Source organism: Dermochelys coriacea, chromosome 5 (assembly GCF_009764565.3).
Source record: "Dermochelys coriacea isolate rDerCor1 chromosome 5, rDerCor1.pri.v4, whole genome shotgun sequence".
Lineage (NCBI taxonomy): Eukaryota > Metazoa > Chordata > Testudines > Dermochelyidae > Dermochelys > Dermochelys coriacea.
In genome coordinates this window covers 101,059,190-101,083,270 of record NC_050072.1, presented here as the reverse complement: position 1 = coordinate 101,083,270, position 24,081 = coordinate 101,059,190, and the positions used below count along the sequence as shown (strand labels likewise).

Genomic DNA, 24,081 nt, shown 5'->3' with positions numbered 1-24,081 from the left:
GCAGCTTCCTTATCCTACAATTTATTGCCTGCTCTGCTCAAATGAGGCAGAGGTCCTACAGACAACAGCCGCCTTCACAACACAACCCTGATTCGTTCACAGAGCATCATCCCTCCTGTGCACTGAATAAGGCAGGAGTCTACAAAAATAGCATGTTATAATTAAAGATTGTATCATAATACATACATGCAAGGGGGCAAATTAAGGTTGCACAGGCAGCTTTAATTCTGGTTTCCTAAATTTTGAGTGGTTGGCTTTGCAACCTTAATGTTATTTTAATGTAATTTTTTGGGGAAATAATGCATCTTATATGCAGTGACCTGCTAGTTTTCATTATCTGCTACAGAAGACTGAGCACACATCTGTATGGCCCCACAAAGGAAGTACGTGTAGCTTTTTGTTTCTTGGAGATGTAAAGGCAGATTTAAAATCCAGAGGACATTCCCAACCAGATCAGCAGTGGTTTCCGTTCTGAAGGGGGGGCGTGGAACGCATATAGACAGATTGGCAATGACTTTATCCTCATTCATGAAGAGGCAGAATAAATTACTCATACTAAATTATTATTTTCCATGAATATAAATGTAATAATAATGTTGGGCTAATTATTATAAATGCAAAACCACTTCAAAAACCCACTCTTAAATACAATGGTTAAATTCAGTCAAGAAATGCAAAAGCTGGGGATTGGACAGTAATGTTTACTTGGCTGCACTGCACATCCTATGTGCCTTTGATGGTACATAGTACATTTACACTTTGTTATATCCACACTAAAGTACACATTTAACTGGAAAAACAGGAATAGAAAATATTGTAACATGCAACATGGTTTAGTTAACATTGTTCCCTTGCATTCCCTGATTTGCTGAGTAAGTTACTATGCAAGCTTAAATTTGCATTTATACAAAAAAAAATTAAATGCAAAGGGCCTGATTCTCAGCTTGTGTAAATCAACACAGCTCCATTGGGCCAAGTTGTGTCAGTTTATACCATCTAAGGCTGCTGTTGCCAAATGGTCTAGAGCTTGTTGAGATAACAAGCTACATTAGTTCTCTCAGTGGATCAAGTCTTAATTCTGTGCTGTTGTTAGCTTGAGGCCTCCTGAACCTGGCCAATGTCAACCAAGGCTCAGTGAGTCAAATCAACTTCATAAAACTATTTATTGGCCTTCCCCTGCTCCTACTGAGAGAACTGCGTTTTGCCATTGCCGTCAGTGGTAGTATGGCTAGCACAGGAAGTGCTGTGAAATACATAAATTAAACTGAAAAAATGAAGAGAAATTTTTTTTTCTTCTTTAATGTTTCAGTTATAGTGAACTTTTTGTAACAAGTAACTTTAGGTATTTTTAAAAAAAGACAGAAATGTGACTAAGGTATAGCAGATGTTACTGGCACTCTAGCTGTATTAAATGATCAGTCAGAATGTGTACACACACAAACACACACACATACACACACACACTCCTGAGTGTAGAGTGTGTGTGTGTGCGCACGTGAGTATGTGTGTGCCTGTTCGTATATATAAAAAATAATACACACTCTGTTGTACTTCTCTGCATTCAGGATTTACTGGTGTTCTGGTTTAGATACAAGTCTTGCTTCCTCTTTCATTGCCCCAGTATATGCTTTTCTGGTTCACATTCAAGCATCCCAAAAGCCTCGTGTTATGACAGCCTACCCTTTCTTCAGAGGCCCGTTTGGCATAGGTACCTCATGATCTATTAATGCACTGCTTGCGGGTGGTGGATGGTGGCACCAGACACTTATGAATTTAGTACATGTTTGTAGCTTTTTTTTTATCAGCAACAATTTTGCATAGTCCATTTCATGAAGTAGTAATTAGAATTTAGATAGCATTGCATGTTCAGTTGTTAATTGCTAGAAAAACTGCTCCAGGGTCTTGAGCATTCACTAAACAACTACAGCTTTCTACTTCACAGTTAATTCAGTGTGAATTGTTAGCATTAGTGGGGAAAAAAACAAAAGATCACACAGGAAACAGCTAGTCCTCTCATCATTTTTATTGGTCACAGGATGACATGCCTGCTTGGTTTTTGACTTTCTCAATGGAAACCTCAAATTGGTTACTTTGTGGATTGTTTTTTCATTCTAGTTTGTGCAACAGTACATATGAACTGCGTTTTTCTATCTAAAGTGAGTGTCGCTGTGATGACAGTCTGTTGGCTTAATCATAATCTCTGTCTCCATGTTGAAATGTAATAGCGTTCAGTTTTATGTATGTGTGTGGGGTATCTTTTTAGGATTCAAAAAGAGGGTTTGGGATTGCAGTTTCCGGTGGCAGAGACAACCCTCATTTTGAAAATGGTGAAACGTCCATAGTTATCTCAGATGTACTCCCAGGTGGCCCAGCAGATGGATTACTTCAGTAAGTGTGCTTCCTCATATCCTCCATGACTGGAATGTTTTGCAGATAAAGGGAATGAATAAAGCCTTCATAAAGGTGCAGATTTGATTTGAGAGCCTGCCCCAGCGACTTGATCCAGGGTGTTTTTCTGTAGACTTCGTTGTCAACTGTCCATATTTTAAATGAAATCATACCTCCTTTTTCCTTTATCTCATAAACAAGTTAATCTACTTTAAAGGTGGTGTATTGTATTGTTCTATACATAAGCATGTCTTATTTGTGTGTTTTTTAAGAAAAAAAAAACTTTAGCAGGACATTACTTCTCATGGCAGCCTTCTTCACATGCACAGTGTCATATTCTCCTAGATTAGCTAGGGGTTAATGCCCAGAGTGTGACTTTTGGCTAGCACGGTTGGTTTACAACAGAAAAATCGTCTTCCAGAGTGGGCAGGAGAACTGTACAATAACCGTGCCAAGAACTGTAAGCAAACAGTGCTTGACAACATTTATGGAATGTTGTTGTGGCTATAACAGTTCAAGCCATAGCATCAGGTGGAATAAAGGCTGTATTTCTAATGTGGCTGTGGAAACCTCTGCTGGAGGTAAAATTCTTAAAATGTGTGTCAAGGTTTTAAAAGAATGCACCCATTGACCCTTAACAGATTTTGTAAGTTATTGTATACAGTGTTGTAGCCATGTATTCATGGACTGAATAGATGCACTGGATTTATGGCTTATTACAACAATCTAAATCAACTAACACACACACCCAACTGTCTCCTCTCCTTCCCCTTTTCTTTCCCCCCTATAACTGGAGGGGTTATAGGGGGGAAATAAATGGGCCATTTGACCTTGAATGGTACCTTGGAATGTATGCTTATGCTAAACAATCTGTTCCACCTTATATTTAGCTGTGACAGTCTGAATACCCATCCCAGACCTGAAAAAGAGCTCTCTGTAGCTCAAACGCTTGTCTCTCTCACCAACAGAAGTTGGTCCAATAGAAGATATTACCTCACCCACCTTGTCTTGTAAGTTATTATCGATCCTACAATCAGCACATCCATCAATCACACACAGAAGCATTTAAACCAAGAACCACAAACAATCAATGAATTTCTAAAACTGGAAGAAGTCTTCAGCATGTGGCCTTATTTAAACTCTCCCAGTTTATATAAACTAATATGTATGTTTAAGAATAGCTTATGTTCTGTTTTATTAGTGAATGCACAGGACATTCAGAACAAAAGTGGAATTCAATTTGAAAATTAAAGGATGTCCCTTCTAATCGATCATGTGCTTTTTTTGTAGCGAAAATGACCGGGTGGTCATGGTTAATGGGACCCTGATGGAAAATGTTCCCCATTCTTTTGCAGTGCAGCAGTTAAGAAAAAGTGGGAAAGTGGCTGTCATTGTAAGTTAACAATTACAAATTCTTTGCATTATAGTTGTACCTATAACCCCAACCAAGATCAGTACCCACTGTGCTAGGTGTAAAACCATCCCTGCCCTAAAGAGCTTGCAATTTAAATAAAAAAGCCAAACTCTGTGTGAGGAGAGGAGAATATTATCCCTGTTTTACAGATGGAGAACTGAAGCAAGCGGGGAGGGATCAGGTGACATGCCCAGTGTAACACAAGGAGCCTGTCTGTGGCAGAGTAGGAAATGAGCTCAGATCTCCTGAATCTTAGTGCGGTGTCTTAACCATATAATCAACCACAGTTAATGTTTCTGTTGTTGCCTCATTCTTATTATTAAGATGGAGACAACATGCTGTGCCCTTTACAAGACACACAACGTACAGTCCCTTTCCAAAGAGCTTACATCTAAACAGGCTTTGCACATGTGTCTTACCTCCCTTAACTAGAGAGTATTGTTTGCTTGGGCACAGCAGTTTTTAGGAGCTTTTTTAAAAAAATTACTTTATCAACTTATGCAGTTAAAGCAATTAAAAAAAACAACCCACTCTTGCCCTGTTTACATGGATGAAACTAAGGGGATGTTTCTAACAACTGACATAGAATTTTAACCATATCACGTCACAGTGTTTTGAATACAAAGCTTCTTGAACAATAAGCTGCTTAGAGGCTCTTGCTTTTATGACCTAGCATTTGAGATTTTCAGCATTTGGAATATGATTTCAAATGGATATTGAGAGAGGTGCTGGTTCTCTTCTTTGTTTTTGTTTTGTTTTTAATACAGGTAGTGAAAAGACCACGGAAAGTGCAGCTCACCGCTCTAAGGAGAAGCCCCTCTCTTGACCATGATGATAGAGCTTTCGATGTACTGGATGACCAAGTAGAGTTTGATGGCAGGAGTGCTCGAAGTGGCTATAGTGATCGGAGCTGGCATAGCGGCCATGGAGGGCGCAGCCAAAGCTGGGGAAACAGCCCTGATAGGAACTACCGAAGAGATCAAGATAGAGGGCGCAACTACAGCAGAGACCACAGCAGAGAACGCAGCTACAGCCGGGATGGACGTCGTGGCAGGAGCATCGACAGGGAGAGAAGCTTGGACCGAGAACGCAGAAGAGACTGGAGCAGGGGCAGGAGCATCGACAGGGAGAGAAGCTTGGACCGAGAACGCAGAAGAGACTGGAGCAGGGGCAGGAGCATCGACAGGGATGATAGCTATGAACGTGGTGCTGGTGACTACAGCCCAGCCAGGGATTACAGTCACAGACATCAGCCTGACCCTAGATATGACAAGGAAGCAAGGAGTCATAGTCGAGACAGACTGAATTCTCACAGCCCCTTGCCTGAACCACGACGCCAACACGAGTACCCAGGACAACAGTACCAGGATAGACCTATTGGTGTTCTCCTAACAAAAAGCAAACCCAATGAAGGTAGCTGTGGCGGGAGGGAGGAAATGCTTCTGGTGAAAAGATAGATTTTAAGGGGAAAATGCTGTTCTCTCCATTGGCTATTGGGTGGGTGGCTTTAATACTCTACATACTACTGCTTACCTACATTCCTCTTCCACTCACTTACATTGTGTATGGGTGCCATCCAGTGGTGAGCTGGAGCCGGTTCACACTGGTTCGCTGGAACCCGTGAGGGACAACTGGTTCTAAAAGGGCTTCTAAATTTAACAACCAGCCAAAAGTGGCACCTTAGGTGCCGACTCTGTAGGTGCTCCAGGGCTGGACCACCCACAGGGAAAATTTGGTGGGTGCAGCTCCCTGCCCCGCCCCAGCTCACTTCTGCTCCGCCCCTGAGTTACTCTCTGCCCCGCTCTGCTTCTCTCCCCACCCCGGCTTCCCATGATTCAGCTGTTCGCACGGGAAGCCTGGGTGGGCTGAGAAGCAAGCGGTGGCTTCGTGCTCAGGCCCAAGGAGGTGGAGCGGAGGTGAGCTGGGGCGGAGGGGTGCGAGGAGGGCCACCCGCACCGCAGCAGGTAACCCGTGGGGGGAGGTGGGGTGCACACAGGGGAACTGCCCCCTGCCCCAGTTCAACTCCGCCTTGCTGGGCCTGAGCGCGAAGCCGCCGCTTGCTTCTCAGCCCTCCCAGCTCTGGAGCACCCACGGAGTCAGCGCCTAAGGTGCCACTTTTGATGTGATCAGTAGGGGAAGCAGGTGCTCTCCCCGCTCCCCCCTAGCTATGCTACCCCGCCCCTAGGAGCCAGAGAGACCTGCCAGATGCTTCCTGGGAGCCACCTCAGGTAAGCACTGCCAGGACTCCCCACCTCGCCCCCCAGCAGGTCCCTCTGGCTCTTAGGGGCTGGGTGGGGTGTGCACCCACTACAGTGGCTTATGAGACCTTCCTGCCCGGATCCTAGGGCAGTCAGGGACAGGGGATGGGGGTGGATGGGGCAGGGTCCGGGGGGTGGACCACGACCTCCTCGTGGGATGAGGAGGGAACTGGTTCTTAAGATTTTGGCAGCTCATCACTGGTGCCATCTACTCTTTGTCCTTGGACATGGGACTTCCTCTTTGCCTGTACCATCCACTGCTCTAGTCTCTCTGGGTCACTGTGCACTCTTGTACTTTCCTATGATGAGCTCGCTACCCTTGTGATGGAATCCACAACTTTGATCATGGTTAAATTTACACCAAAGTTAAATTTATACCTGGCTCTTGTAGATTAAAGAGAACCTGCTGCATCCTGTCTTTTAGTGTTTGGTTTAGTTTAGGTTATTTGCTTTAGTGGAAGGCAGGCGAGGTTTCCAAAAGTGTAGTTTGGGTGAAATGAGTTGATACATGGACCTCTAATGGCTCAGGTTCTGGTTCAAACTAGAACTGGTTCATTCATCATTAGAGTAATTAAAAAGTAAACTCTTAACAAAACATTGGAGGCTGCATGGTAGGGGGTGTGTGTGCGTGTGATCTTAATAGTGTCACAAAAATACGTGTGCAACAAAACTATACTTTAGATTGGGTTGTGTCAGCATTTTACTTTATAAATCCTGTCTTCCTGGGATTTATAGAAATCCACTGCTTGGGAGCACTTGACATATTGCAAATTGTCTCTCCACAGGAGCAAACCTGTTCTTCTAATCTGGAACACACCACTGCATCTATCTCAATAGCATTGGTGGAGGGGGGAGGCTTATGTTTTTTTTTTTTAATAAAAATTAATTTTGTACATGATAGGATCACTTTCATTATGAGTTTACAAAAAAAAAAAAAGAAAGATGCTCCCATGTGTAAAGATAATCCACATGGAGATACGTACCGTGTATGTAGAGAAAATCTGTTTAGCGACTTTGCTGAAGAAGTTTGTACGTAGATAAGAGGTGATACAAAAACACCATGACCATTCAGAGCTGTAGAAGCCTGTTTGGTGATGGGACTGTACTGGCATAAAGCCAGAGGAGCCAACTCCCTCCCTATCCCCCAACAAAGGGGGTGTATCTGGGTAGGGGCGGGACCATGGCTCCACTCCTCAAATACTGTAGTCTCTTAGGGGCTATGGAAAGTTATCCTGAGTTGGTGCAGCTAACATTGTGGCCATGAAGAGCCACTGCCATTTGAGAGTGGGGGAACTATAAATGCCACCCTGAGATGCCCCCACTGCCTTCCCCAGCCTCCTGCACTAACGGAATATGGCACAGGAGAGAATATGACCCATGAGGTACAAAAACCTGTCATTAAAAAAGTGAAATGTGAGACTGTAGGCAGTGTAAAACTGATGTCCCATCCTTGAGTCTCACCATATTACCTCTGCTTCTTAAGGTGCCTGATTCCCTTTTACTATAATGTGCTGTGTTGCATGTGATTGCGGATGATGCGTACTCAGAGTAGTTATTAGATGTAAACACTTACTCATTCTGCCAATCTACAGGCTGTGGATTTTTTTTTCTTCCTTTTCCAGAGTATGGTCTCCGCCTTGGAAGTCAGATTTTCATAAAAGAAATGACCGGTACTGGCCTGGCAACTAAAGATGGTAATCTGTATGAAGGAGACATAATACTCAAGGTGTGTTGTGGACAAAGGCAGGGCCAGCTCTAGAACTTTTGCCGCCTCAAGCAAAAAAATTTTGGCAGCCCCGCTTTTTTTTCATGCCCCTCTGCCCCCGGCTCTGCCCCTTTCCAACCCCTTCCGCAAATCCCCGGCTCCGCCTCCTCCCCCAGGCGTGCCACATTTACCCCCTCCTCCCTATTGCTTCCTGCGGCCCCCCCCCAACTCCCTGCCCTAGCTCACCTTTGCTCTGCCTGCTCCCCTGGACATGCCCCTACTCCGCTTCTCCCCCCTCCCTCTCAGGTGAGGGAGAGGCAGCATGTTCAGGGGAGCAGGCGGCGCGGAGGTGAGCGAGGGTGGGGGGAGCGCAGGAAGTAACGGGGGGGGTAGAGGAACCGCTCCCTGCTACAGCTCACCTCCGCTCCACCACCACCGCCTCCCCCGACTGCGCCGCCACTTGACTTCTCCCTCCCGGCAAACCTGGGAGGGCGGGGGGATAAGCGGAGCGGTGGCGGCGCGCTCAGGGAGCAGGCGGAGGCGAGCTGGGGCGGTGGGGGCACATTTCTAGGGGCAGCATTGACGGTGCCAGAACGCCGCCCCTAGAAATGTGCCTCCCCAAGCACCTGCTTGTTTTGGTGGTGCCTAGAGCCGGCCCTGGACAAAGGCATGCTGAAGCTGCGTAAATTTATTACAATGTTTCTTTCTGTGCTGAGATGTTTTTTTGTTTGTTCGTTTGTTTTTTGTTTTTAATTTGAAAACCTAATTAGAAAATCTGCTCACTGGAAAGGGGATGAGCAGGTTTGAGCTCTGAGATGACTTCTTATTGCCATTTGTGTTCTTAATTTTTTGCTTATAATAGTACTTCTGCCTTATATGTACAGATTAATGGTACAGTAACAGAGAATATGTCGCTAGCTGATGCCCGAAAATTGATTGAGAAATCACGAGGAAAACTCCAGTTGGTAGTCCTGAGAGACAGAAAACAGACACTGCTCAACATCCCTTCGTTGCATGACAGTGACTCAGAAATAGAAGGTGAGGCATCTTGGGGACAAAAGGTAATGTCAGTTCTACTTCCTGTATAGACAGAAAGTGAAGCTGTTTATATAAAGTGTTTCTCATAGGATGAAGTGAGCTGTAGCTCACGAAAGCTTATGCTCTAATAAATTTGTTAGTCTCTAAGGTGCCACGGGTACTCCTTTTCTTTTTGCGAATACAGACTAACACGGCTGCTACTCTGAAACCTGTCATAGGATGGTGGTAATGCAAGTACCATATTTGATTGATACCTCTATTGCAGCGTTCTTTAGAAAGACAAAGACGCAGCAAACCCTTTTCCTTTGGTGTAGGAAGATCCTTCAGTCACTCAGCAGGCCTTGTGTCATTCAGTGACCTTTCTAGTTGATTCATGAGTAATGTTGACTAAATAAAGCAAAGCCCAACTCCCCATGGCTAGAAGGAAAGTCATTTTAATGCAAGGCCCAAATCATGACAATGGTGGGATGAGCTCAGTTTCATTTCACTCTAAGGACATTTCCACTCTTTCCAATATTCCAGGGAAGGAGACAGAATTATGGAATCAGCAGTTAGTTTAGCCTTCTCCTACCAACTTCCTCAATTGTTTTCATAATGAATAGTCCCTTTCAGCATAACCTGCATTGGGAAAGGTGCTGGTGCCTCACTGGAAACATGATGCTGTTAATTGATTCAGGAAGTGTGTTTCTGGTGTGAGAATATTCAGTGCAGCTTCTTGGAGCTTTTCCTGCTGAGAATGGGTCATGGCTTGAATTTGTGGGCTACGTGGAAAATTGTTTGCTTCTTTCTGAAAGACATTTAACAGCCCAGCTTCATGTTGTTTAATAGTGAACCCTCTGGACTTTCAAAGGAGAAAATGCGGAGGGCAGTGACAGACGAACTATTTTCTTTTTATTTAATCTTTTACTATGCAAGATTCAGTTGCAGTTCTTGGCAACCACTACCTCCTCTTCATTTTACAGTTCTCTCATTTCTATAACAATAAAGATAGGCCTCTGTGTGGTGTGTTTTTCTGGCGAGAGCTCAAACCTGTAGGATGTTAATACTAGTTGGGAAAAGTTTACACTTGCTTTTGATGCTCCTTGGAATTTCTTTCTGGATGTTACAAAACCTTCCTGAAATATTTTGTAGGAGACACAGGCTCTGAGAGGTGCAGATCACTTCTCTTCTTAGCCCCAGGCAAATCTTTTTTCCAGAGCGGGGATAGTTTATAAATATTTCATATCTTGTATCTTGAGATTATTGCAAGTAAGTAGATGTGGATAAATGTGCAATGAAATGGAAGACAAATCTCTTAAACAGACTTACTGTAACTGTTCTCTCAATAGATATTTCTGAAATTGAGTCAAACCGATCAAGCTCCCCTCAAGATGACCAAAAATTATATCACTCTGATTTCGACTCTCATTCCTCCAATGAAAAACTGAAGGAAAAGCCAAAGTAGGAAATGTTAATCTTCTTTTTCTTATTAAAGAAGACATTTTTAATGTGTACCAAATTTTGTTTTAATGTTCTCAATTTGTTGTTCTTTCTGTTAAGTACAAAAGAGGATCCACCCAACAGGTTGTCCAGGATGGGAGCAATGCCCACGCCTTTTAAATCAACCAGTGATATAGCTGCTGCTGCTGCTGTCATGGTCACCGACACAAACAAAGAACCAAAGTACAAAGATGACCCGCCAGGTCAGAGCTACAAATGTCCCATTTGAGATGTTTTTTCCCTCCCAACAAAACCCATTAGCTGCGAGAGGAGGGAATTCCGAGGGGTATAAACCCTCATGCTTCAGAATTAAGTCAAACACTAACTGGAGGGACTTAGGAAGAAACTTTTTCTATGGCTCCCCAGATTATTCCATAATTGTCTACTACAGGGTTTCTTGCAACTTCCTCATCTGGTACTAGCCACTGGCAGAGATGGGATGCTAGACTAGATGGACCACTGGTCTGATCTGTTATGGCAGTTCCTATGCAGAGCAGCCTGCAGTTCTTCTTATCTATAATAAAGAACTAAATAACCAAGTCTTTATTCCATTGAAAAGAGAGGACAGGAGAGAGCTAAAGATAAAACACAAAGGTTAAATGTACATTGAGTGCTCTTATTCACAAAAGTGAATCTATACAATTGTACTGACAAAATCCTGGCTTTGTTATCTCCCAGGAAGGTAGGGTCTGAAGACATCTCTTATCCACATCTTCCCCAGCTGATTGACAATTGGCACAAATTGGCTTGGAGGGAATTCACATCCAGCCTTCTTGGCTGGAATAGACTGACTGGCCTTTGGGGAGACCTTAAAAGAGGACAATTGGAACAAGAGATTGAATATCAGATTCCTGACAAAAAGAAAATTGGAGAGGAAAAAAACATTTGACAAGGATTACATAATTGGGAGATGAGCCTGAAATCATAAGTTAATTTATTGCCTTGACATTTGTTCTTTAGTTAGTTTTTACTTTTGGACACTGCAGTCAGAATGCCTTGTGCTTTAGGCTGCAGATCTGCACTCTTTGCTAGCATACATGATATTGTTGTAACTGCTGCCTGTAACTGAAAACCTTTCATTCTTTTATGTCTTGTTTGTCCAGTTAGATAACTTTATGGTTTTTACACACAGTATCTCAACCAAAAGTAGCCCCAAGAACCTTTCTTCGGCCTAGTCCTGAAGATGAAGCAATATACGGGTATGCTTTCAACATCTGGTTTTTCTCATCATCTATCCATATTGCTTTTTTTGTTTTCTTGGACTGGTTTCTTCACCAGTGGTTTTCCCCTAAACAGTCCTATGCCAAGAAAAGATAACTTGGGTTCTGTATTAAATAGCTGACTGACAACATTTAGAATGAACTTTGTTTTAAAAAAGGAGGCCTAATGTATATGCACAAGAATGCAGGCCCCCTACATTTGTATGTACAGTCTCTGATTTCATAGTCAGACTGGTTGTAAATGCAGATTGCTAGTTAAATACCTACCTTTGCAATTTGCAGGCACAAACACAATAATTGCACTTGCAAATGTAGGTATGTATCTTTATGCATGATTCTTGGCTCTCTATTTTAATCTACGGTCTCTACATTTCTCTTTGCATCTTAGATTTTTGGATATTAATCTATATAAAGGGCACTGGTAGCTTTGAAAAGGATAAAATGTTAGAGGCTGAATTATCATAAAGTAAGGCCTAAAGTCTGGGTGTGTGTGTGCGTGCCTGCCTGCCTGCCTGCTTTTGCGCACACCCATTCCACAGTTGTATATACACAAGCTGGAGATTTTTGCAGCTAAATGTCTATTTTCTCAATCCCTAGTTTGTGTACTGTATGCAGCTGTGGAATCTGCACACTGAAAAGCAGGAACAAAATGTCTGTGGACCTAGGACCTAATTTTTTAAATGTGATAATTTTGACCTCTAGAGCTTTGACCGTCTAGAGTCTGATATTTGAAATCACTAAGGTGCTTTATAGGAATACAACCTGGATACTTTCTTTATATAAATTATTAAATGGGGAAATGGGCTGGTGTTGGGGAGACAGTAATAAATTGGTTGGAGATCTGGATTGAAGGGGTGAGCCCTAAAGAAGGGGAACTGAAGATCTGTTTATTCCACACTTCCAGTAGAGAGTCAGGTTTAAAGATCTCAGAACTGATTAACTTCTGAAAGGCTGTCTCGGGATCAAGTCCTGTGTATTGCAGATATGGATAATGGGTACAAATTGATATGCCAGTGTTTAGTTCTGGTTCAGTTGAAGAGAATTTATGGGACAGGCTCTAACTGGTATGTTGAGTGAATGATAACAGAAAGGCAGTGCCCTCCAAGTATGTGAAGGTCATCCAGGCATACAGCATTTCTGGCAGAGAAAAAGCTGAACTTACTCCAGTACTTGCTGTCTCCTTGGAACAAGAGAGGTTTGATTCAACTTACCAATTGAGCATTCTTGATACTCTGCCACAGAAGAAAGTCTGAAGACTTCCATGTTGTCCGACTCTCCTATTAATTACCTGATAGATTATTATACTGCATTCTGCGTAATGTAGAGAGGGGAAAAAAATCTGAGTGTGATTACTCATAATTCATTTAAACTGGTATATTTTAAAAACAGCTCTTTATGTGAGGCAGATGGCCCAGTGGTTAGGGTTCTAGCTAACGACTGGGGAGACTTGGGTTCAATTCCCAGTTATGTCACAGACTTTCTCTGTGGCCTTGGGCAAGTCCCTTAGCCTCTCTGTACCTCAGTTTCCCATCTGTGCAAGGGGGATAATAGCATTACCCTACCTCACAGGGGTATTTTGAGGAGACATACACGAAAGACTGAGAGATTCTCACATAGTACAGTGATGGGCCATATAAGTACCGTAGAGAGATTGACAGCAAACATACTTAAGTTTACTTCCTACAAATGATTCATGTCATATGCATAATCTTTGGCCTGACTTTTTCTCTTTCTGCATGTGAATACTCTAGTCCTAATACGAAGATGGTAAAATTCAAGAAAGGAGACAGCGTGGGTCTACGGCTGGCAGGTGGGAATGATGTAGGGATATTTGTTGCTGGAATTCAAGAAGGCACTTCAGCTGACCAGGAGGGGCTACAGGAAGGAGATCAGATTCTTAAGGTATCCATGTAAATGTTCAGCCCTGCAACTAAAACTGCTTGTTCTTTGATACATGTGAAAGAAATCGCTTTCTTTTACTTTTATCAATATGAAAAAACCATAAATCCATATTACTTTATTCCTAGGGACAAAGTCACTGTTCCTAGAGCATGATTTTTTTATCTGAATTCTTAAATTTTGACATCTGCAGTTGAAATTTATTAAGATTCAATAGGAGAAGTAGTTGGTTGAAATGTTACATGACACAAATGCCCCAAGATGGAAGTGGATACACTCACTAGTGACTCCTCCAGCTGAGAAAACAGACCATAGAGCATGAGACCAGAGTATCTTCCCCTCTCTCCCACCCATCATTTAGCTTTTGTCCCTCTGACCTGATTATTTTCTCCCTTCCTTTACTCACATTTTAGTGAATAAAAGGTGATAGATGTTATTTTATCAAAACTCCTTGTTGTTGTTTGTTTTTCTACCCAAAAAGTCTCTTCTGAGATTGTGGCTCTCCTCTTTCTGTCTATCATGTCCTCCTGCTGCGTTTTCTCTCTTGTCTAAATCAGTTGGGCCTGATCCCAAAGCACTCTGAAGACAATAAAGACTCTAACTGATTTCCATGGGGTCTGTCTCTGTCCCATAGTCCTCTGCTTCTCATGTTTTCATTTCTCCAACTGGTTGCTGGCCTGAACAGGTTTTGAAATAACTCCTTTTCTGAAGCACTGATTCTCCTTCCCTGTCTCGTTTTTCTCTCTCAGCTTTCCTCCTGCAAATAGACCCTGACTGGCCCAAAGACCTTGCACTGGGAGCCACTGCACTCCAGTACAGCTCTTCCCCTAGTGCCTCAGAGTTGGTCCAAGGGAGTGAACATCACTTCTGTGTCCAGATAAACAGCCAAGACACACATGGAAAAGGGGGTAGGGTGAATATAGTTGAGAGGCAACCACAGAAATATGTGCTCACAACGCTAGGTGACCAGGATGCGTCTGGATGATATTGAAACTAGGGTACAATCCTGTGATGAATTATAACCATCTGGAGCACGCCAGTGCATCAGATTACTTGAAGTTCCTTGATTCATTAGCACAACCGTATACTTAGAATGCGTGGGGTTTTAACTACAGAACAGCATAATATGTGGAAACAGATATATCCTTACCTGGAAATGGACTTTTTCTTATGTGCCCTGGCCATCTGTGCCCATGTTCAGACATTTTGTAGCCCTTCACAGAGTGCCATTAACAGCAGGGTACTTTCAGGATGTCACTCGTAATTATAGGTAATCCATCTTCTACATATCTATAATGTCCATTGGCATAAACCAATGAACCTCTGTATTGATGATATTTTTTTTTTAAACCATAATAAAACAGCCTTTTCCTTTCCTCTTTTAGGGTTTTATTACACTATTTTTTTCCTAAAACATTTCTTTTGCATCAGGTAAACATGCAGGATTTTAGAGGCATTGTGCGGGAGGATGCTGTTCTCTACCTGTTAGAAATTCCCAAAGGTGAAACTGTGACCATTTTGGCTCAGAGCAAATATGAAGGTAGGCACCTGGTACCAAAGGTGTGACAATGTTTATGATTCAGTGTGACGGGCACTGAAAAGAACAGTAGGCCTTTCAACTCAGCTGTGTTTTGCTGGGGACATCACAAATGCTCTTTCTCATATTCACTTTTCAAAACACTTTTTCTAATTGCCCTCATTTTAAGTATTGTAGAAAATTATTGCTTTTGTGTCCAGCTGACTCCCATCCTGGACATGTGAAGGAGGAGACGTGGGCTGGCTGCTTCACCATTCAGCTCATCAAAGAAGAGCCCTGCTCCTCTACTCATCCACCCAACCTGTAATAAGCATCTCTTGCTAGCTCTGAACCTCTGCCATTTAGTTCTTGTCCCCCATACCCAGTCACTTCTACCTTCAGCAGCCAAGATGCTGCTCCTTGCTGCCTTCCCCTTCAATCATGAGATCTATAGGGGGATTGTTATCAGATGTCAGCAATACAGGACTTTTATCCATGAGGCAATAAGGAGCAAATACAAATGTTTGGTTTTAGATATAACTGCGCACGTGTGCCTGTGTGTGTACTAGGACACTCTTAGTAATGTACAAATTATTTTAAAATTGGAAATATAGGGAGAGCTGGAAAAGCTGACACGGCTGCATGAGGAATCTGAGTTCAAATATCTAGTTCCCTGTGCTGGCAGTGGTTGGGAATGCTATGGATGCAAACCCCGAGGCAGAGAAAACAGTTTTATGTTGCTCTGCAGTGCAGCGCATCTCTCACTTCCATTGGCTGACTGAAGCAATGATGTTGACAAGTTCCAGAGTGAATCAGATGGAATGAAGGGAGAGGTGGAGGAGTTTTTCGGGAATAAAAGGGCGGGCAGACATAGGGAACATGCCAGTTCTCTTTTCTTTCCCATCCTGGGGCAAAGGGAAGAAATTTCAAAGTTTTGTGACTAGAATAACCACTTAATCTCTCCTTCACTAATCTTACACTATTTAAGGTAGTAGGCTTGAAGTGCAGGTGAGTAAAACACCACCCATAGAAGACTGTCAGAGCAAGGTATGGGACATCTATTTAGCAAAGTTAAACTAAATGAGGTCTTCTCTTCCAGTGTATAGAGACATAATGGCCTGTGGCAGAGGAGATTCATTTTTCATAAGGAGTCACTTTGAATGTGAGAAGGAATCTCCACAGAGTTTAGCATTCACCAGAGGGGAGATCTTCCGAGTAGTTGATACACTGTACGACGGCAAACTGGGTAACTGGCTGGCTGTGAGAATTGGAAATGAACTGGAAAAGGGCATCATTCCAAATAAAAGCAGGTACATTGATTTCCCACCTGCCCACCCAATGTTTAAAATAAGAGATTCCCCTTCCACAACCTACTTTTTGTTCTCACCCTATTCACCATTCATACAACCCATTTGGGAGAGGAAGGAGGGGAAAAGAACATGGACACCATCCATCCCTCAAGCGATCACATTCATAACAATAGTGTGTGTAAAATAACTTTTAAAACTATGGAATTAGTCGGTAACAGCTGAACAAAGATGGCCTTGTAGCGAAGATACTGCACTCAGACTTGTGAGATCTGGGTTCTAATCCCAGTTCTGCTGTAGACTTCCTGTGAGATCTTGGACTAGGCGTGTACTCTTTCAATGCCTTAGTTCTCCATCTGAAAAATAGGAATAATAATAATTTCCTACTTCAAATGAGAGAGAAGAGGGTAAGATAAATTAATTAGCATATGTGAGGCACTCGGGAATTACAGTGATGAGTTGTCATAAATATAAAGGGAAAGGTAACAACCTTCCTGCATACAGTACTATAAAATCCCTCCTGGCCAGAGGCACAAAATCCTTTTACCTGTAAAGGGTAACCTGGCTGGCACCTGACCAAAAGGACCAATAAGGGACAAGATACTTTCAAATCTCGTGGGGGTGGGCGTTGGTCTGTCTGTTCTGTGTATGCTTGCCACACAGATCAAGGAAGCAAGCAATCCAACTCCATTAGAATTAGTAAGTACTAGCAAGGGAATGCGTTAGTTTATTTTTGTTTTGGCTTGTGATTTTTCTCTGTGCTGAGAGGAAGGGGTATTCCTGGTTTTCTTTTTGTAATTTTAAAGTTTGGCCCAGAGGGAAGTCCTCTGTGTTTTTGAATCTGATCGCCCTGTAAGATTATCTTCCATTCTAATTTTACAGAGGTGCTTCTTTTACTTTTTTTCTTTCTAATAAAGTTCTGTTTCTTTTAGAATCTGACTGTTTTTGTTTTTTGTTTTTTTGAGTTGGTCTGTGCTTATCTTGTTTATTCTCAAGCCTCCCCAGGAAAGTGGGTGTGGGGGTTTGGGGGGATATTAGAGGGAAGTAGGAACTCCAAGTGATCCTTTCCCTGAGTTTGTCTAAATCACTTAGTGGTGGCAGCGTTATCTAATCCAAGGTACAAAGGAGAATTTGTGCCTTGGAGAGTTTTTAACCTAAGCTGGTAGAAATAAGCTTAGGGGGTCTTTCATGCGGGTCTGTACCCTAGAGTTCAGAGTGGGGAGGGAACCCTGACATGAGTGCTCTGGAAAAAGCCTCTAATACTTTTCTGTATAGCTACATGTTCGTAGGGAAAGTGTGTTTTCATTTCTTGACAATTTTAATTGTATTCTTTGAAGTACTGAGGGTGACTGAACTGTCGTGGGAAGTTTTTGGCTAAATTTGCTTTTACAAACCCTAGTTAATTCAGACAGATTTTTTAAAAGTGCTTGGTTATCTGGTGTGCTTTTAATGAAGAATTTCAGAGTGCAGCAAAGTCATATCTAAGTGATATTTCTTTCAATGTAGTTGTAGGTTTATTTTAAGAAAAAATCTTCAGTTCTCCTATACAAAAGTTCCTAAAGTTATATGACTTTACAGTGTACTTCCATGATGTCCTGCTTGGTTTTTCTTTCCTATGTGGTGCACCTTAGTCTATTCCTTGTTATACTGAACTGACTAAGGGGGCTTTACCTTTTGAACTCAATTTAAGATATCTGAGGAAGAGATGATGGAGAGCGGGAGGTGGTCTTTAAGCAATTTGCCCATCGTTTCATGATGGGTTGCTTCCTCTCTTTCCATCTCCACATATATCACCTTTTCCTTGAGCAGCTACTTGGCATACATTATGTTTGTCATTTGCCTTAGCAGCCAGAGGATTGATTCATGCACAATAAACCTTGCAGTTGAGGCAAATCAGAGCATCTCTCTGATATTAATTTTGCCTGCTTCAGGGCAAGAGTCCCTGGATACCCCTCCACAGATTGCCTACCTGCCAAGTTATCCACTGTAGTTACAAATTCATATCCTGGATTCTGCTGAGGTTCTTCCTTTAGTGTGGCATGTTTTCCCTTTGATTGCATTTTTCAAATGGATTCCATGCTGTTCCTTTCAGAGCTGAGCAAATGGCCAGTGTTCAGAATGCCCAAAGAGATGGCTCGAGTGACAGGGCAGATTTCTGGAGAATGCGTGGCCAACGATCTGGAATGAAAAAGAATCTGAGAAAGAGTCGTGAAGATCTGACAGCGATTGCATCTGTTAGCACAAAGTTCCCGGCCTATGAGCGAGTTCTGCTGCGAGAGGGTGAGTGGAACTTTACAGAACTGAGCACCTATACACATCTTGCTGTTATTGCCCAAGTGTTACTGTCATTTATGTGGCAACTTAATAAGTGTCTCCACCCGTCTTGGGTTCTAGGCTAAATGTAAAGTATAACAGAAAACGGTAACATGCTAATCTCCTGGTCAAGATTCTAACTTCTGAGCACTGTTCCCTCTAAGCTGTGCGCATGTGCGCGCACACAGATCCTAAACCCCACACACGGCAAAATACTGCACACACAAAAATTTGCACAGAAGCACAATAATTTGCACAGAAGAAATTTTTTGCACACACGGCCTGTCAAAAATTTGAGGGAACATTGCTTCTGAATGCAGCTGTTCTCTGTTCTAAAAAGTGTCAGTGCAAACACTGCTTCTTGGAAGTCCATGTTTGTCTCTTCTTCACTTTTACATCAAATTTGTTCACTTAACAGGTAAACAGATGTTTTGATTTTGGTATTTTTTGGCCAGCCTTGCAAACATAACCTGGGATATGAAAATCTAGCTGTGTTCTTTCTGTCTCATTCATAGACGCCTGTAATAATGATTCTTTAGGGCAAATGCAACCCTCAGTTACACTGGTGTAATTCCATTGCCTTTATTAATAGATAAATGGATGTAACAGAGGGAAGAATTTTTGTCCCTGTAATAATTCTCCTGATGTTGCATGAGTCAGGATAGTTTCCATTCTCCTGTGTGTGTTGGTTCTACTGTGCTAAGAGGAATAAAAAGTAGTAAAAACACTTTCAGGGGTCACCAAGCACAATATGGCCCTCTCCCACTGGCTTACAAGGACATTATGTTACTTGCATTGGCCTCAGAATAAGAACATTCTCTCCATTCTTTGCCACTGTAAAGTGCTCTGACCCTGCAAATGCTTAAGCATGTTTGTAACTTTAATAATCAGAGTAGTCTCACCGCATTTAGTGTGGCTTCGAGAGCTTGTCGTTTACTGCAGGGCAGACTAGGGAAATTGTACTATGCATCCTCAAATGGCAGAGTCTGCTCAGCTGTTCTTGATTCTGAATAATGAGAAGGACTATCTACGCGTTTCTTATTTCCATTCTTCTCCCTTCCAACTTTTTATAAGTGTGGGTGGGGGAAACAACCCTCTCACTTTTTCCCATTGGTAAGTCATACATGAATTCCCTTCACATTAGGAAGGGTCCTGCATGAATCACTGGGAACCAAAAGATGGGAGGGTGTGTGTGTGTGTGTGTGTGTGTGTGTGTGTGTGTAAAAAATGTATAATATGGAGCTTACAGATATTTCCAGGATATTAGTCTTAAAGATTAAATCGAGCCTTTTCTGCATGTTTGTTTCAATATGTATTGCCATGGTGATTTTATGTGTAAAGACCTTCTGTCTAAATATTTTTTTCTTCAGCTGGTTTTAAGAGACCTGTGGTGACATTTGGCCCCATTGCAGATATAGCGATGGAAAAGCTGTCAAACGACTTCCCTGATCTGTATCAAACTGCCAGTAAGTCATTCATTACTTTTTCTTCAGCAGTTTGGCTCTTCAGCATTGAATTTTGGGGGAAGGGTAATTTGAACACTCATTTCACAACTGGAAAAACCATCTGTTGTCCTTGCAGAGACAGAACCCAAAGATGCAGGTTCAGAGAAGTTAACTGGTGTGGTGCGTTTAAATACTGTGAGGCAAATTATTGAGCAGGTAAAGTATTTCTGTTTGAAAAACATTTGCTATCAGAAGCAGACTTTGTTTGTCTATTTATTTATTTTGTTCCTAAAAACTTGGAGAAAGAATTCTAACGTATTAATATGCAAGAAAATAAATGTGTTAATGTGCATTTGAAATAAAGGCAGAACTGTGGGGAAACTGGACACCATTCTTACTTGATTCTTGTTTTTCTCATTTCTGTAATTTCCTGTGAATATGTACTTCAGAGACAACATTAGAGAGGAGCCCACTTATGTTAGCCATGAATTTGGCCCTGTATTAATCCAATTAAAATGTTCAGATTTTTAAAAAAGCTATTTGTGGACTTGCCTAAGTTTAAACCACACCAGGATCCAGTGCTTGAACAGAGCTGGAATGTTCCAGAATGTCATCCTGGCTCTGTTGTATGTACGGGTACATCTACACTGCAAGTGAAGTGTAATTGTAGAGCAGGTAGGCATTTTCCCACTAGCTTTAACCTAGCTAGAATGGGTAATAAGAGTAGTGAAGATGTGACGGGCCCAGTACAAACCTGCTGAGGACTCTGGTTATGTATGGGAGTTGATAGTCCAGGCTGAAGTCTGTGCCGCCACGTGTTCGCAACTGTTGTTAGCCATGCCAACTGGATTAAAGCTAAAGGTGGGTATGCAATACACTTCGTTTGTGGTGGAGACATACTCTATAACTGCCAGGGCCACCTTTACCTTCATCCTAAGCTCCAACTGCAGTCGTGGCCATTAAAAAGTCAATATTTGACATTAGTTACTACCTGTGTATTTGAAATAGGAAATAGCTATGGTAACTGTGTGAAACGTCAGCAAATACTGACTTTTTAAAGATTACCACTGGAACTCCAAAGTCCAAGGACGGCAACCAGGAAGCCTGAGGGAGAGAGAACCTGTGTAGGCAAAAGAAATATGTTCTGAGGTGAAAACATGACTCCATTGAAGTCTATGGCAAAACTCCCATTGACTTAATTGGGGCCAGAATTTCACCCGAGAAGCCTTTCCCAGAGTGTGGTTTGCATGGGATGAAGCCTACGGAGGATATTTGCTTTACATTTTGGCAGTATAGTAGGAGGCTGTAACTAGTGGGAAGTGTGAGCTGTGTCCTGGCTATTCACGCAACATGAATAGCAGCCCAAAGACTGGGAAAATAATTGTGGTGAGGGAAGGTGATGAGTGGGCAGGGGCACAGTAAAGAGATAGTGAGGGTGGGAAAAGAAAAGAAAATCTCTATGCAAATAAAAGGAAGATAATGAAAACAAGAGTGAAGGGAATAAAGAAATGGGAAACAGAGTAAGAAAGGTGCACACAATGTCAGAGGTAGTATATTTGTATCTGAGTTATAGATTCCAAGGCCAGAAGGGACCACTGTGATAATCTAGACTGACTTCCTGTCTTATGCAGGCCATAGAACTTGCACAAAATATCAGATCTTTTGGATGTTTCTAATCTTGATTTAAAAATGGTCAGTGATGGGGAATCCACCATTGGATTGTTAAATTGTTCCAATGTTTAATTACTCTCATTGTTCAGACTGTATATAGGATATACATTTTTAATTTATTTAGCTTCAACTTTCAGCCATTGGATCGTGTTATACCTTTCTCTACTACATTTAATTGCCCAATATTAAATACCACATTCATATACCGTTTTATTTGAATGTCCAAAAAATGTCGGTGAAAGGAGAGGGGAGGTGCCCATTGTAGTCCCAGCATGTGGTGGGATTTTGGGGAGAGATTTGGGCCAGTTATGGCCCTGGTTGGGAGGGCCATAACTGGCCTTTTTTGTTTTCCCAGCTCTTTCGTTTTCCAACTACAGCATTGACTTGGGCCTTGCTGCTAATAAAGGCTCTTTACCAGAGAACATTCTGGTTGTGCATTCAAATCCGTAGGCTCTATGGTTTTAGTCATTCTAATAATGTCAGACCATCTGCACCATCTCCCCAGCAGGAGGTTTTCCATTATCTTCATATCCTCTTCTTGTTAACAGAATAAACATGCTTTGTTGGATGTGACTCCTAAAGCAGTGGATCTGTTGAACTATACCCAGTGGTTCCCAATTGTAGTCTTCTTCAACCCAGACAGTAAACAGGGTGTGAAAACTATGAGACAAAGGCTAAGTCCCACATCTAACAAGAGTTCCCGGAAACTTTTCGATCAAGCAAATAAGCTGAAGAAGACTTGCTCCTATCTTTTTACAGGTAAGCAAGAATCTGTTTCTAATTCCTCTTTCAAAAGAGTGGTGGATGTAGGAGGAAGAATGTGTGTGTTTGAGAAACTAAATTAATACTGTTCAGAGTAAGAGATCATCTTGTACAGTAACCTGTGGTCTTGTGAAAACTCTTCCTAGACAATTAGGAGTTCACTGAATTGATATATTTCATTATAAAGAAATGTTCATATTGAACTTTACTACTGTAATAAAACTATTTCTGAAAAAAAGTGAATATTTAAAGGACTGGCATTTATTCAGCCCTTTTTTCCCCACAAGCCAACAAAAGTGCAAACATTGTCCTTTAGAAAGTGGTCTAGTAAAAATGACCATATACTTTTCTTACATTACCCAAAAGATTGGATAAAGTAGGTGCACTGAGATTTTAGAATGAATAGAAAAAAATATGAAAACACTAATGCATATATTTTTTTAAAAATGTCTACAGCTACCATCAATTTGAATTCAGCCAATGATAGCTGGTACGGCAGCCTCAAAGATACAATTCAGCAACAGCAAGTTGAAGCAGTATGGGTATCGGAAGGAAAGGTATGTGGTCAAACAGCTTGTACTGTACGTGCTAAATTGTTTTTCTGTTCTGGGAATAATTCCCCTTCAGAGTGGTCAGATGGCAACTCCTCACACTAAATACTGAACACAGTATGTATTGCAGTGGGTAACTAAGACAGAAAAATAGTCTAGGATAAAAGTTTATCTTTTTATTTTTTTTTATAACTTGATCATGTTGCTCCTGTTGTTAAAACCAAGGCATATAACTGCTGTCAGGGCGTACATATGAATTTTTTTATTGGAGCTATTTTCATGTTCCTGGGAGATCCAGAATTCTTGCAGTTTCATGTTGTTCTGTTTCTTAGGTGTTGTGTACAATAAATGTTACTGCAAACTAAAATGGGGGATGAAGTCAAATCTAATCCTTCCACTTTTGTAGATGGAAGGAATGGATGATGACATGGAAGATCGCATGTCATACCTAACAGCTATGGGTGCTGACTACCTGAGCTGTGACAGCCGCTTGATCAGTGACTTGGAAGACACAGATGGAGAAGGAGGTGCATACACGGACAATGAGCTTGATGAGCCATCAGATGAACCAAGTGTTTCCTCTATTAGCCGATCTTCTGAGCCTGTGCAGCACGAGGAGGTAAAATATTTGGACTGTTGGCAAGACAGTTGACTTCCTGATAGTCATGTGTGTTGTAAAGTGGTAATAGAAAATGTCCCTTGTAATTGGTGCCTGAGAAAAGTATATGATTCCAGCTGCAGCATGATGCTAACTGTCTGGTACAGAATTATAAAGTCATATTAATTCTAGCATAAAAGTTAAGCTGCTTGCCTATCTCTCTAGTTTCATTGATAGTGTCACCTGGAGTGCAGATGTTAACTTTTACAGTGATAGTGGTCATGCCATTGCCAGTAATATGACTACTGGTAATTGGCCCACAAGGCTAGGGTTAAAACAAGTCAAGAATTACTTGAATATTCTTGTGATTAACTTCTTATATTTTTGTAGAGTATAAGAAAACCCAGCCCAGAACCAAAAGCTCAAATGAGAAGGGCTGGTAGCAGAGAGATACTTAGAGATCCCAGCCCACCTCCAGCATTCAAGCCTGAGCCACCTAAGGTAATTTGTGGAAATA

General features: G+C 41.9%; 1 protein-coding gene across 14 annotated transcripts in view; it reads left to right on the top strand.

Annotated features, from left to right (window-relative positions):
• Positions 1-24,081, top strand: part of TJP2 (tight junction protein 2) — a 94,173-nt gene that overhangs the window by 65,659 nt on the left and 4,433 nt on the right. For 9 of the 14 annotated variants that reach the window (XM_038402935.1, XM_038402937.2, XM_038402938.2 and 6 more), the window contains 18 exons: positions 2,264-2,388; positions 3,679-3,781; positions 4,570-5,215; positions 7,683-7,786; positions 8,650-8,803; positions 10,132-10,243; positions 10,343-10,485; positions 11,415-11,481; positions 13,254-13,404; positions 14,833-14,941; positions 16,017-16,227; positions 18,317-18,504; positions 19,908-20,003; positions 20,119-20,198; positions 22,202-22,412; positions 22,872-22,972; positions 23,373-23,585; positions 23,955-24,065. In XM_038402935.1, the coding sequence (XP_038258863.1) occupies positions 2,264-2,388; positions 3,679-3,781; positions 4,570-5,215; positions 7,683-7,786; positions 8,650-8,803; positions 10,132-10,243; positions 10,343-10,485; positions 11,415-11,481; positions 13,254-13,404; positions 14,833-14,941; positions 16,017-16,227; positions 18,317-18,504; positions 19,908-20,003; positions 20,119-20,198; positions 22,202-22,412; positions 22,872-22,972; positions 23,373-23,585; positions 23,955-24,065 (2,925 nt within the window). The remainder of the gene's footprint in view (positions 1-2,263; positions 2,389-3,678; positions 3,782-4,569; positions 5,216-7,682; positions 7,787-8,649; positions 8,804-10,131; positions 10,244-10,342; positions 10,486-11,414; positions 11,482-13,253; positions 13,405-14,832; positions 14,942-16,016; positions 16,228-18,316; positions 18,505-19,907; positions 20,004-20,118; positions 20,199-22,201; positions 22,413-22,871; positions 22,973-23,372; positions 23,586-23,954; positions 24,066-24,081) is intronic. The other 5 variants (XM_043515432.1, XM_043515433.1, XM_043515430.1 and 2 more) reach the window with 1 other exon arrangement.